At 35.8% G+C, this 15,058-nt stretch overlaps 1 protein-coding gene across 2 annotated transcripts in view; it reads right to left on the reverse strand.

The window, feature by feature from the left end:
* TMEM135 (transmembrane protein 135) overlaps positions 1-15,058 on the reverse strand; it is a 256,778-nt gene that overhangs the window by 35,797 nt on the left and 205,923 nt on the right. For both annotated transcript variants that reach the window (XM_044258354.1, XM_044258353.1), the window contains exon 7: positions 125-166. In XM_044258354.1, coding sequence (XP_044114289.1) covers positions 125-166 — 42 coding nt within the window. The remainder of the gene's footprint in view (positions 1-124; positions 167-15,058) is intronic.

Raw genomic sequence — 15,058 nt, forward strand, 5'->3', positions numbered from 1 at the left:
CAATTACTTTCAGCTAGAAAATTGAGTTGATAAACATCTATTATAATTATGTGCAATACTACTACTTTTTGATAAACTTAACTTGCATATTCTCTCTTAAAATAAAGGTAAAAAAGCTACTTACCTAAGAGCGGAGAATGTAAATCCTTTCAACCCATCTTTGCACCTAAAACAGTTAAAATTTATAATAAAGTAACCATTTTTGAGATACAAAATAGCATACTAAGTAGCTATTAAAATTTATTCTGCAACTGATTACTTTTAGAAGGCGAAACTTTTAGGACAGTGTGATCTGAGCAATATAGATGCAATAAAAACAATTAAGTAAGCCATCTTACACAAGATGATTTAAATCTCCTATGTCAAATTAACATAATTTAAGGCTCAACTCTCAAATTTGTAGGTCCAAGAGAGATTTAAGTACACCTTCTGAGAGCTCCATGTGGACTTAAAATGAGTGGAATATTCATTTTACCTAATCCCTGGGGGAGCAATTTGCTGAGAAGAAAAGGCCACATACACCTGCTGGGTATTATGAATAGGTCAATTCAAGGTCCTGACTTCTCCCTACTTACTAATTCAGTGAATGCAGAGCAAGGTAGAGTTGGCAGGCACAAAAAGGCTTCAAGTTTATTTCAACAGTTTTAACTTCTGAGTAAGCCCAATGAGAACGGATAACATAGCATGGGGGAAAGAATGGGGGTAAGGGGAGGGCACAGACGCAGGCCTTCAAATAATATTTATTGAGTATTTACTATTGCTGGGCATTGTTTTGCGCACCTTATATGTGTTGTTTCATTTAATTATATTACACCTCTATGAACAGGTATTTCTCTATTCCATAGCTGGGCAGGGCCGCCCCTCCCCCACCAGGAAAATGCAGCAATTTCCAAGAGGTCACAAAATAAATCATAGTCAGAATTTAGGAAAAAAAATTAAAAATTCCTCTGACTTAAAAGCTTTAGTTTTCTCTTATACCTCCTTCTGAAACAGTGTATTCCTTTTAATTTAGGGAAGGTTCAAACCGCATGACAATTAAGAAAAAAAGATTCTCAGATCTGCAAAAAATTTTTAAACAAGATTTTAAAATGGGGACAGTACTATACTGGTCTTAATGGTCTGCTTTATAAGTATGACCAAGTTGCTAAAGAATTCTTGGATATCTAGTATCAGAATCCCTTGGAGAAACTATAGAGATTGATGATACCCAAATGTATGTTAATTTTAGACACTGGATATTCTTGTATAAAAAGTACAGCCTCAAATCTAATTGGGTGATTCTCTCAGTATACCTTTTATATGAAAGGTCACAAAGGAAATGCATAAAAACATAAGAAGTCCTGGGGGGCACCTGGGGGGCTCAGTGGGTTAAGACATAAGAAGTTCTTCTGAAAAAAATGTAAATGTAGAAAGAACACACAGACTCTCAGAAATGAATTTAATTCATGCACACAGAAAACTTTAAAAACTCTTAAGAATTCATTTTCATTAAGCAACATGATCTACTCTGCGGTCATGTTAACAGTGAGAAATGTAATCACAAAATTTAGCTAAGGTACTACATAATTATTCACCCCACACAGAATGAGGGAAAAGGTAAAATAATTCATATGTAAAGCTAAAAATATGCATGGGAAAATTATAGCATTAACATTCTTAAATCTGAATGTTATCCATCTGAAGAAAGTGTTTCTCAGTAATTTAAAACCCATAATTGGGCAATTTCTAGATAGGTGGGGTGGTGAAAGGGGTAAGGCTAGGCGTCTATTGACTGGAAAACAGAAAGCAGCAGATTGATTAAAGATTATATACAAGTGGGAACAAATTTTGGCTTTGGTATGCTATTGTTAAGAGATAGCCATTTATCTTTGTGCAGTGCTGAATAGATAAAGGATTCTGACAACTTGGTCTAGTCGGGATTGCATATTTGTGACCTTAAACAATAAATCTAATTGCAGACCAAACATCAAAAAGTAGCTTTCAAATAAAAAGAGGCATGTACAAATGAATTTGCAATTTCATTATGATGGAAGTTTGGTTCTTTCAGCAGAACCCTGTGGGAAGCACTTCATGTTGATAAAGTCTTAGCCCGAATTCAAAAGGGGCTATTCTTCTTTCCATTCATGTGTATAAGGTCTGTTAATGTAATTGAGGGTCAGATGTCTATGTCAAAAGAACAAAAAAGTAATTATTCTCCTAAAAAGAATCTTTAAAATAGTAATATCGCCCTGCATTTTGATACCAAGAGTATTGTCTGAGCTTTAGCCTAACCGAAACGCTATCATAATCAGAGTTAAATGTAAAACGTATGGTACGCACAGAAAGATTTATACAGAACAAACCCCATTAGAAGGTGCCTCACTATTTAACAGATTCGGTTATTATAATGCAAATCAAATTACTTTCTGCATTCAGGTCTTAAGGCTCGAGGATTTCCTCAACAAATACTGAATGAATGCCTACTATGTGTACGCTCTGGACCCAGTGCTAAGGAGGTAACAGCAGACAATACGGAATCTCTGTTTTCATACAGCTGACATTCTAGGCCAGAGAAAGGTAGGACGAAACAAGTAAATATGTCAGGTGGTGATGAGTGCTATGACAAACACGACGCAGGCTAACAGGAGAAACTGATGGGGTTGGGCCTTCTTATTTTATGTAGGGTAGTCCAGAAGGGCCTCTCCAACAAGGTGAAATTTGAGGATGTGATGGGAAGCCTTACAGAATGGAGGGAAGAGTATTTGATCGAAGGAAGAGCAAGCACAAAGCCCCTGATGAGGAGTCTGCCTGGCTGGGAAGGAGAACACCAGAGTGGACTACTTGCAGCTGGAGCTAAGCCTCAGTGAAAGGTCACAGTCACAGGGAGGAGGTAAGGCGTGGTCTACAGTTCTTGTAGTTAGGCACAGTAAAAAACAAAAACAAAACAAAACAAATAAAAAAACTGTGGATGGCTCTGGGCAGAAGAATGACAAAACCGGTCTTAAATTTTAAGATAATCTCCGGCTGCTCACTGAAAAACAAACCACGGGAAGGCAAGGTTAACAGCAAAGAGGCTAATTAGGAGCGGAAAGATGACTTTGGCCTTGCTGGATCATTAAGTGGTAGAGGTAGAGAAAGGTTACTAAGACTCCAAATGTATTTCAAAAGCAGAATTGGTGGAATTTCTTGATGGTTTGAATGTAGACAAGAGACAGAGAACATTTACAAATTATTGAAGTATTTTTTACTTGAGCAAGCAGAAGTATAAAATGTCCATTTACTGAAGTAGAGGAAAGACTACGGGAGGGACAGATGTGAGGAGAAAATCAAAGTTTTATTTTACATCTGGTAAGTTTGAGATGAATGTTATCTACAAATGGAACTGTTAATGAAGCAAGCGGCTGCTGTCCAAGTTTGGGTGTCAAGAGGGTGATTCTTCTAGAAGTAGATCTTAAATCCATAGGACTAGATACAATCTGGGAAATAAGTGCCAAGAGAAAATATCCAAGGACTGAGTGTAGTTTATTTCTCTATATTTTAGAGTGCAGAGAATCAATTCCATGGGTGGTAGTGGGGAACCCAAAGTCATTTCCCCTCCTAATGAAATCATCCTCTAATATAAAGTTATATATTATATATGTAATATATATAACAATATATATTATTTTTGAGTGTGCACAAATACAATGAATATAACTCATGTACACATAGATTTTTCTATCAGGCTATAAATGGTGTAAATACCTGGTATGACTAAACCGTAGTTATTGACTTTCTACATTTGCAAGGTTATGCGCAAGGTTCAGGAAAGAGGAAGGAAAAAACTGCAGCATCATATCAAAAAACTTAGGTGACCCAAAACTTACTATAGGGCACATGGGTGGCTCAGTGGGTTAAGGGTCTGCCTTTGGCTCAGGTCAGGATCCCAGGGTCCCGGGATGAGGCCCGCACTGGGCTCCCTGCTCAGCAGGCAGTCTGCTTCTCCCTCTCCCTCTGGACCTCCCCCTGCTCGTGCTCTCTCTCTCTCAAATAAATAAAATCTTAAAAAAAAAAAAAAAACTTATTAAAGAGGTTCAAGCTGGAATTACATACTGTGGATAAGAAAGTATAAAGTTTAATACTGTTATGAGAAAAATATATTTGGTCAATGCCAACGGGAAGGGGAACCCACAAACACAATTTTTTTTAAAAAGACTTTATTTATTTATTTGACAGAGAGAGATCACAAGTAGGCAGAGAGGCAGGCAGAGAGAGAGAGAGGCGGAGGAAGCAGGCTCCCTGCTGAGCAGAGAGCCCGATGTGGGACTCGATCCCAGGACCCTGAGATCATGACGTGAGCCGAAGGCAGCGGCCCAACCCACTGAGCCACCCAGGCGCCCCAACAATTTCTTTTTTTAATTGTAAGTGTAAATGATAGCTTAAAAAAAAAAAAAAAAACTCTGCCCACAAAGATTCTTTGTCTCACACTTAATTTCCATGAAATTACTTCCAGGAGATACTTTTATTTTTATTACCATATTATACCAGCAGATGTCACTAGTAAACCATTTTTGGAAGAGTGCAGCTCTGTGAGGTGATTTCAGATCATTTTGTTGCATGTGCACCCTTAAAAATACATTTACTGACACTTGAAATATTGTTAATCTCAGTTACATTGCATTAAATTCCCACAAGTAAATATAATATTAGACTTTTAATTATAGCTGATGTTCCTGTTTTTTATCATTTATACTTAAGAAATCTTTAAGAGCACCCTACCATTTGACACCAGCATAAAAATCTAATATGTACACGTGCTACATCATCATATTCTCCATTAAGCTGAAAACATGAAAACTTTTGTTTCCTACTTTTTTCTATACAGTTTTTATTTGGTAAACATAATGGGATATAAAAGATGTAGTACTTTATAAATCCTTAAAACATTTCTTTCTTTTTTTTTTTTAAAGATTTTTATTTATTTGATAGACAGAGATCAAATCGAGGTTCTTTCCACTATACCATGCACTGCCTTCAAGAAATGTTTTAAATCCTTAAAACATTTCTTGAAGGCAGTGCATGGTATAGTGGAAAGAACCTCGATTTGAATGATTCACAGCTGTAACTTCACTCCCAACCTGGAGTAAACCATTTAACTTTAGGGTTCAATTTTGTTGTTAAACAAGAGCCTGGAAGTAAATTATCTTCATAATTGTCTGACTGAATGTCTTCTAATTCTGAAATTCTATTAATTATTATTTTATTTAATGCTAATGTTATTAGAAATCACAACAGAAAAAATAGAATGAATTATTCTAAGTAACTAGAAAATTTTAATATAAAAGTTAGAAATCAGTATAGAAAAATAAAATTAATTATTCTGTCACTAATAACAAATAAAAAATGATCTCATCAACATTGAGAATAAAAATTTTTTTAAAACACTGAATTTGCCCTAGATTACTAGCCTGCTACTATTACTATGTTTGCTTATTGTTTTGTAATACTTAATGATGTTGAACTTATTCTTGCAAAGATTCAAAAAGAACCTTTTCTTTTTTAACTTTAAGACTACAAGACCAAATATTAGGTTGGTCTGCTATAGAAAGACCTGATAAGAGACACTGTCAAATAAAAGAAGGAATTCTACAGATAGAACCCAATAACAATTAAATATAACATTATTGGCTTTACTAAATATCAATGCTGAAATATAATTAGTGACAAAATGTAAAAATGTTTAGTATATACATATAAAATGTTATATAGAAAGTGGTCAAAAAGATATATCCAAAACACTTGATAGTAGGCTACCTAATAAAGTCAAATGGGTTAAGATGCATGAAAAGAATATAACTTTTTGCTCTCTATATTATATATTTTAAAAATTTTACAAGTATAAATTTATGTATCATTTGTGTAGTTTAATTTAAAACATCAATACTGTAGTACTTTGGACCAAATTAAACAGTGCAAAAGTTATTCATCTCTATTTCACCTCCACAATGGCAGAGAACATAAACTTCAAGTAGTCAATGTTGCTAATTAATACTTCTGTAAAAGTTTTGCTAGAAGGCATAAAATTACTAACTGGATAGTTTAAGTCAAAATTTTCTGAAACTGTATCGCCAGTGAACATGGATAATTAGGTGACTACAAGGATTAAAAAAAAGAAGAAATATGCATTAAGTATCAAATTCAGAGTTCTTTTATCCACTTTTAATCACTGAATTGATTAAAAGGAAACTCAAATATTGATTAAATATTACATTGTCTATCTTTATTTGCTTAACAGTCATTTATTTATTGGGCAGCTCATACACAGAAAACACTATACCCTCAAGGAAGACAAAGATAAATTATATGCCATCTCTGACCATAAAAAAATAAAAGGCCTATGCGAAGCTCTGTGTATGTATGTCAAGGCTAAAAATAATCTTGACTAAAAGTTATAACCTTAACTAAAAGTTATGACACAAAATTTCTTGTATCAGCAGTGCTTTTCAAGAGCTTAATTACTCTCCCATGCTTTATATTTCTAATTCAGCTTCAAAGTTCTTTAGCCCAGTCTTTCTCCGTTTATCTTCCTAAATTATTTGAGAAAAGCTGTATATGCAAAACCATAATTAATGATCCTAAAAGACTGGCAACAAATAAAGATGAACTAGATTTAAAATAGTTGAGTACGCCAATAAGCCTTAAAATATTCTATTCTGCTGATTGTATCGTAATCACCAAAGTCAGTATCAAAAACAAGTTACATTATTATATGTGAACAAAATTATTTAAAACAGAAAATGCTTAGACTTCAGGTATATGGAAGGTATGAAAAGAATGGCATATAAAGTTAATTATAAATAATAGTTATAAATAACAGCTGAATCAAAATCAAAATTTTGATTTGTCTAATTATTACTGGTACTAAAAACATAAATATATTTGGAGTGAATATGACTAAAAAGTTTAATGTGAAAGTTAAAAAGGAACCAAAATGCCTATTTAAATGTTTCAAATCTGGGGCGTCTGGGTGGCTCGGTGGGTTAGGCCGCTGCCTTTGGCTCGGGTCATGGTCTCGGGGTCCTGGGATCGAGTCCCGCGTCAGGCTCTCTGCTCAGCGGGGAGCCTGCTTCCCTCTCTCTTTGCCTGCCTCTCCACCTACTTGTGATTTCTCTCTGTCAAATAAATAAGTAAAATCTTTAATAAAAATAAATAAATAAATAAATGCTTCAAATCTGTAACTCACTGTTGTATTATAAAGAAAACTCATGCAACTTTATATAGTTTTCTTTTTTTTTTTTTTTCTAAGATTTTATTTATTTATTTGACACACAGAGAGAGAAATCCCAAGTAGTCAGAGAAGCAGGTAGGCAGAGAGAGCGGGGGAAGCAGGCTCTCTGCTCAGCAGAGATGCGGGACTCGATTCCAGGACCCTAATACCATGACCTGAGCCGAAGACAGAGGCTTGACCCACTAAGCCACCAAGGCACCTTCTTTTTTTTAAATGAAAGTAAAAGTCCATGATTTTATTGAAATGCTGTAGAATGCTAGGGCACCTGGGCGGCTCAGTGGATTAAGCATCCAACTGTTGATTTCAGCTCAGGTCCTCAAGGCTGTGAGCTTGAGCCCTGCAGACAGGCTCCCCACTGTGCATGGAACCTGCTTAAAATTCGCTCTCACCCTTTGCCACCCCCAGCCACCCCACCATGCACACATGCATGCTCTCTCTCATTTAAAAAAAAAAAGTTTTAGTACAGTGTTGAAATATCTTAAAATCATATATCCTAAACCAATACAAGCATTGAAAATGACATATCCCTGAATCTAGTTGACATCTAACAAAGGAAAGTTATAGTATGAATATCCATAAGTTGATTAATATAATTTATGTTAGAGGCTGAGCAGCCCTATAAGAATATATTATATAAGAAATATTCTTACTTCTCTGGCTCCCTTTTCTGGCTAGATATATGCCAAGTCTAGCCCATTCAGCAGCATTGGATAGTACCAAAGTACGTGGTAGTTTCCTAATGTTAATGAAAATATCAATGTTTCCACAAGGGATGTGCAAGTTCTGGGATTAGGCTGCTCTTGAGGCCATCTCCATCATCTTTGTTGCACTGTATATTTTTGTGTTTTTTTAAGTTAAATTTTTATTTTGTCTTGAAAACCCACATAAAAGAATAAAGCACTTTTTCTCATTAATTTTCCTAATCCATTTTCAGGTGTAGAAACTTACCTAAGTCCTCAGTTATAAATTAGTAACTGAAATTTGATCAATAACTACAGAATTTTGATTGATACCTGTTTATCATAAAAATAACAAAAAAAGATTTGACATGGAATTAATTCTAGCCTTTTATTTGTGTTTTGTTTAAAATTTTAAAAAAATTTTTAAGAACCTTCAGTATTCTAATTACATAACATGCTCCAATGGCTTAAGTCAACAATTTCAATTTACTACTCAGAAATTGAGGTGCACAATTAAAATACATTACATTGCTTACATACATACGTACAACAGGCTTTCCCTCTTAGGTCTAATATTATTTGACTAACAGACGGAGAGAGTTCAGTTTCAGCCTGCATATGGCACTGATAAGAGAAAGCAAAATAATTAATGTTATGTTCCTATCTTAAGAACCTCATACAAAAATCTGAAGATGGAGCAGCAACAAACCAAGAAATCTGAGGACAATTATTTTCTTTGCTTCATGAGCATATTATGCATCTTCAAACTAATTTTCAATTGGATTTCTTTAAATATAAGTCAATTCTCCAAGTGCATTAAAAATGTTATTTTTGATTCTGGTACTTTATTTCATATGGAATGGAACACTGGTGCCTAGCTTTGTTCTAAGGGACCTAAGGGACATTGCTGAAGCAGGCAGCAGTTACAGGTAATCAAGTGTGATTGCAAGTCCCCAGATGAATATTGTGCACTTTTTCTGGTGTGTCCTAAATATAAATTGGAAACATTTGGGTAACAAACTTACAGTAACAACTCCAAAAGAATCATATTTCTCCTTCAACTTGCAGAGGCTGGAACTGTTTTTGCTTTAAAATCCAGACTAAGGAAGGTCATGCTCCAAACTGTCTTCAATTGCTAAGGAACCAAGAACCACCTTTAGAAGGTTTCTAAAAGAAATGGGAATTAGGATGAATTTCCCTCCCAAAATGAACTAGTAACGGCAATACTAGTCAAGTTTTAAAACACTTGAAAAAGCAGTAGATCTGAGTTGCCCTGAACCTAACCTGAAAGGCCTGTTTGCAGTTGCTGAGGAAATGGCATGTGTTTAGACTTGACAAATTAACTGGAGGCAAAAACCAAATTTAAGATCAAAATGGTATTTTATGTAAATCCAAGGAAAAACTTAGCAAGTTCCTTAAGATTTGGGCATTGCTATGGCCACAAATTATTTACATTAGACAGAATTATAACCACAATTCTGAACCAATCTATTTTTTTAAAGACTTCAAGACTGGCAAGTATTTTCATTTCTTCCCCCTCCTATAATGGTTTTAAAAGAGATTAAAATGAATGTTTTCAATTATACAAAATCTTTGAATCAACATTAATTTGTTTTCAAATGCATGTTGGTATCTATGTCATTAAAATAACAGTGGCAATTAATTTTCATATTGAACAAAGTGAGCAGCTATTTGAGACTGAGACAGAAGGCAATACTTCTTCATAAGCTTATGCTTATTCAGTATCAAAGTTCAAATCTAAAAATAAATAAAAAACACCATCTATGGGTAATGGAGCAAAAACAATATTTTGGAAGCTTTCAGAAAACTGTTTTCTGACTAACTGAGCACTACAGAGTATCCCAACTCTAAAAGAAATACTTTCACTTCAAATACTGCACGTACTTCATGCATTTCAAAGATTATGAACTTAATCTCTGGTATGTTTAATAGAAATTAGGTGAGTTGACACATATTGGAATTCTGCTGGCCAAAAGTATTAAAAAATGAAATACCGAAACCTGAGAGAATTTTATTTTACAAATTAAGAAACCAAGGCCCAGAAAAGCTAAGTGATCTGCCTTAAACAGTTCACTCCTTGACACCCCCACACAACAGTAAAATCATTCTACATCCCAGTCAACTAGCTTTCTCCCTGCTGAGGTCTCCTGGTGGAAAAGAAATACCATAGAGAAGCAGTGGGACCTTGGGCCAAAGAAGAGAAACCACAAAACATCTGAATGAAGGGAGACAGCAATGCTCTTCCAACTGGTTCTATGCAAAGACTTTACATGGGACTGCTGCGCAAGGAATCAATTTCCATTTCCTCACTTTCACGTGTCTCCTAGCTGAACCTGACTTGCCAGAAAGTGTCCTTTGCTCAGGACTCCACACTGGCCTCTCTCACTAACTTCCTCTTCAACAATAGCTTTTATTTAGAGCAGTCTCTCCAGAACTTCCTGGACAATCATAAGGCCTTCCCTTGGTATTAATTTGCCACCTTTAGCAAGGAAAACTCCCAAAGCACCTCAATGCAAGACATGAATACACATGAATACAAAAAACAATACTGATCTGAAGCTTCACTGTGCTTCATTACAGACCAGGTAAAAAACTGGACTTCTGAGGGGCGCCTGGGTGGCTCAGTGGGTTAAAGCCTCTGCCTTCGGCTCAGGTCATGATCCCAGGGTCCTGGGATCGAGCCCCACATTGGGCTCTCTGCTCAGCGGGGAGCCTGCTTCCTCCGCTCTCTCTCTGCCTGCCTCTCTGCCTCCTTGTGATCTCTGTCAAATAAATAAATAAAATTTAAAAAAAAAAAAACTGGACTCTTAAGGAGACTCTCCCTTATTTGTCTCTCAGTAGCGAACTCTATCAGTGTGATGATGTTCAGATGCATTTCATACTTTCTCACCTCTTTCATTTTGGTCACCCTTAGTCCTGCCATATGCAATGACCTCTATAACCACCCTCCTTTTTTGAGAGAATTCCTACTAAGTCCATTGCGATGGCATTTTTCTCCCACAATCGGATGTGACTGACTGTTCCTTTCTCAATCTCCCTTTGCTCTTTGTGTATTTTTAGCAGCTTTTATTTGAATCTGACTAATATTATAGTAATTTCCATGGTTATCTAGTCCACTCTACCAAATTTAGGGCTTCTCACATTTTGTGTGTCCATGTTCCAGAAATCATGCTCAAGCTGGACAACCATTGGGCTAGGTTATGTTGCTGTAATAAATTTTCAATGGCTTTCAACAACAGAAGTTTGTTTTTTTTTTTTTTTTCCCTTGCTCATGTTACATGTTACATGTCAAACAAGGGGTGGCAATGGCTCAACTTACAGGTCATTTTTATTTCAGACTTTAGGGTGAGGAAGAAGCATCTATTCAGATCTGCTGCTTGTCAAAGCAGAGAAGAAAAGTGACTATAGGACACTATGTTCTGACTCAAAGCTTCTGCTCATGAGTAAACATAAATCATTTCCACTCCTATTTCATTAGACAAGGCAAAGCCAAGGCCTGGCATGAGGTCAATAGTACAGGGAAGTATAATGCTTCCCCAGGGAGAAGCAGCAAAGGTTTCTGAACAATAAAATAGTCTACCATACAGGCCAAATATATTATTCCTGAAGATCAATTGTATTTGTTTATTACATTTAAGGAAATTCAAAGCACAATTCCCTTTTTCTTCCCAAATCCTACCATCAATTTAGTTTCTTTCACAACAACTTTAATATCTCACTTTAAATAATCCTAAAATCTTTAGGTATTTGTTTTGGAAATAGGCTTATCTACAACATAACAATTAGTATTTTACATATACGCATAAACGTGTGTGTGTGTGTTCTAGGCTCCCTTTTTTCCTATTTATTAAAGCATTCAGGAAGTTGACATTGTTCAATTCTGAATCCCAAGTACCTACAGCATGCATAGCACGTAAGTCATTCAAAAGATGTATGTTGAAAGAGAGAAATTTTTATCTGTGTAGTAACTAATAACATCGTACTTCATGTATTTCTAATTGGGTACCAAATTTCTTGGATTTTTTTTTTTTAACAGCAATTCTAGAGTTTTGGGGTTTTTCATATTCAGTTTCTAAAGAAATTTATATATATATATATATATATATATATTTTAAGAAACTTTTTAGAAAAGATTTTATTTATTTATTTTTAGAGAAAGACAGAGAGCACAATAGTGGGGAGAGGCAAAGGGGGAGAGAGAGAGGCAGACTCCCCACTGTGCCGGGAACCGAACCTGGGACTGAATTCCAGGACTCTGGGATCAAGACCGGAGCCAAAGGCAGATACAGACTCCATAGCCAACTGAGCCACCCAGAAGTTTGTATATGTTTAAATTAGCTACCCTGTCCCTTATTAATTACTCCTATCAATTGTCCTTAACATCAATTTGTATTCATTTTTTTATGCTGATAATGTGGCATGAATTTATATAGACAAAAATATGCATAAGTAAGTCTCAAATGGGAGTCGTTCAGCTTTTTTTAATGAGGAGGGTTTTTGTTTGTTTTTTGTCTCTTTACGGAGGCTCCACACCCAACATGGGGCTTGAACTCATGACCTTGGGATCAAGAGTTCCATGCTCTACAGACTGAACTAGCCAGGTGCCCCTAGAGCTATTTTAAATACCCCAAATGCAATTTAAGTGACTATAATGTAAAACTATCAAGTCTAAAAGGCAGGACTGGGGATGCTGCTATAGTTAGCTTTGTTAACTTACCAGGAACTGTACCTGAGTTTAAAAAAAAAAAAAAAAAAAAAAAGAAAGCCCATAAAGTTTGTAGACAAGGGCCTTATTCACATTCACTCATCATTCATTCACTTATTCATACATTTCAATATTTCACAAATATTTACTATGAGTTAACTACGTACCTGGCAGGTTGCCAAGTGCTGGGAATAGCTATTTTCCCTGTTTTCCAGTTTCCAGAAGTTCACAACCCAGCAGGGTATACATATAAATGGAAAGTGCTACAATTTTATAGAAAGTAGGTCAATATAAAGTACACAGTATCATAGGAGCACAAAGGAAGAATGCCTAACCCTGGCTTGGTCGTGGAAGGCTATGCAGAAAAATGCCATATTTAAGGTGGTAAAGGAAGAAGGGGAAGAAGAAAGCAGGGAGAGGCAATATCTATAAGAGTTAGAAAAAAGAGAACATTTTGGGAACTGAAGAAGTTTAATGTAACTGGAGCAGAGTGGAAGGAGACTGGCACAGGCTACACCACCTGAAATTTACCTGTAAGGCAAAAGGCCTCAGGGTCCAGAAGAATGACATGACCAGATTTGTGTTTAACGATGATATTCAAAGTGGAGTTTCATGACATACTACTGAATCTCATTTCATTATTTACCTCTAAATTAACCTGTTAGTAATATTTGTTTAAACTTTGTAACATATCAACTTGCAAACTGAATTCTGTTGATAACAACAGATATTAAAGCCATCTAAAAACTTATATTGTTCTTTAAGATAATAAAGGCAGGGAGGCACATCAACTTTAAGACAGATTTTTAGTATCTTTTGATAGATTAACAAATTAGTTTAAAAATAATAACTCCTTTCAAGACCACAACTAAAGCAGATATAAAGATAAAGTATGAAACTTAATAATAATAAAAATCAAGGTCATTAACACTAGCTATTGTAGTAAGCAAGTAAAAAAATCTCAGTAGTTTAACATAATAAAAGACCAATTACTTGCTTGTCACCAGCCAAGTAGGAATTCACCTAGACTGTCTCTACCTCATTTCTGGTAACCATACTGGAATTCTAGATATTGCTCTGTGTGTATATGATTAATAAAGTAACATCATTCATTTATTGTGGGAACAGGGGAAGGATGATGAAAACTACTGCTATCAATGAGTCATATCAGGATGGAGTTATATACTTTTGTAACTAACACCATATCCAGAAAACTATGAAGCTATCCTTATGCTTCTACACATTCATTCGTTCATCCCACAATTACTAAGCACTGAGGCATCAGAGTTAAAAGGGAGGGCTATAGAACCAGACAAGTAAGTTGTATAAATTCTGTGTCTGCCTCTCTATATGTAAAATGCAAAAAATAGCACCAACTTCATATAATTATTATACTAAGTGCTCAGTAAATATCACCTATTACTACTGCTTCTGTTACTACTACAACAAACTAGAAAGGTGAGTGTATGGCAGCTCCTGTCCTCAGCAGTGGGAGGATTATAAAGAAAATGTAATAATCCCTACCCAAGCCAAGCTCATCAGCTTAAACTCCAAGCTGAAACATCAAGCCAAGAATAGCAAGAGGAAATCAGACAGCATCTGCCACGACATTAACACCACTATCTAACAGGTCCAACGTTACAGCATCCCCCCAAAGATACAAAGAGATATAATCACATTATAACCTAATTATTTACAAATTGAGGACAAATATATACAACATAAATTGTCAAAGGAAAAGTTGACCCGAATTGAAGAGGATTACGCAGACATAAGAATACGTAAACTGTGGCATACAAGGGAACACTACTCAGCAGTAAAAAAAGATACAGAAAAACAAAAAACAATGAACTGGTGATAAACTCAACAGAACGGATGAATTAAAAAAATGCAGAGAAGGGACGCCTGGGTGGCTCAGTTGGGTTAAAGCCTCTGCCTTCGGCTCAGGTCATGATCCTGGGGTCCTGGGATCGAGCCAGGCATCGGGCTCTCTGCTCAGCGGGGAGCCTGCTTCCTCCTCTCTCTCTGCCTGCCTCTGCCTACTTGTGATCTCTGTCTGTCAAATAAATAAATAAAATCTTTTAAAAAAAAAATGCAGAGAAGAAGCCAGACCCAAAAGTGTATATACTGTGTGATCCTACCTATATGAAATTCTAGGGAAAGAATCTCATCTAGAGTGACAGAAAGCAGATGGGCATTTCCCTGGTACCAAGGAAGGGGTTAAGGCAGGAAGTGCAAAACTGCATGAAAGAACAACCTGTTCAGACTAACGGTTAAATCACTTGACTTCAGAGGGCTTCCACTTCCTCAAATGTAAAATCAGACAGTCTGACTTCCCATAAGAGCGCTGCTGCCATAGGACACAGAGGTCTGGTCTGAAGCACAGAAGGTGCTCAATACACTGTT

Source organism: Neovison vison, chromosome 7 (assembly GCF_020171115.1).
Source record: "Neovison vison isolate M4711 chromosome 7, ASM_NN_V1, whole genome shotgun sequence".
Lineage (NCBI taxonomy): Eukaryota > Metazoa > Chordata > Mammalia > Carnivora > Mustelidae > Neogale > Neogale vison.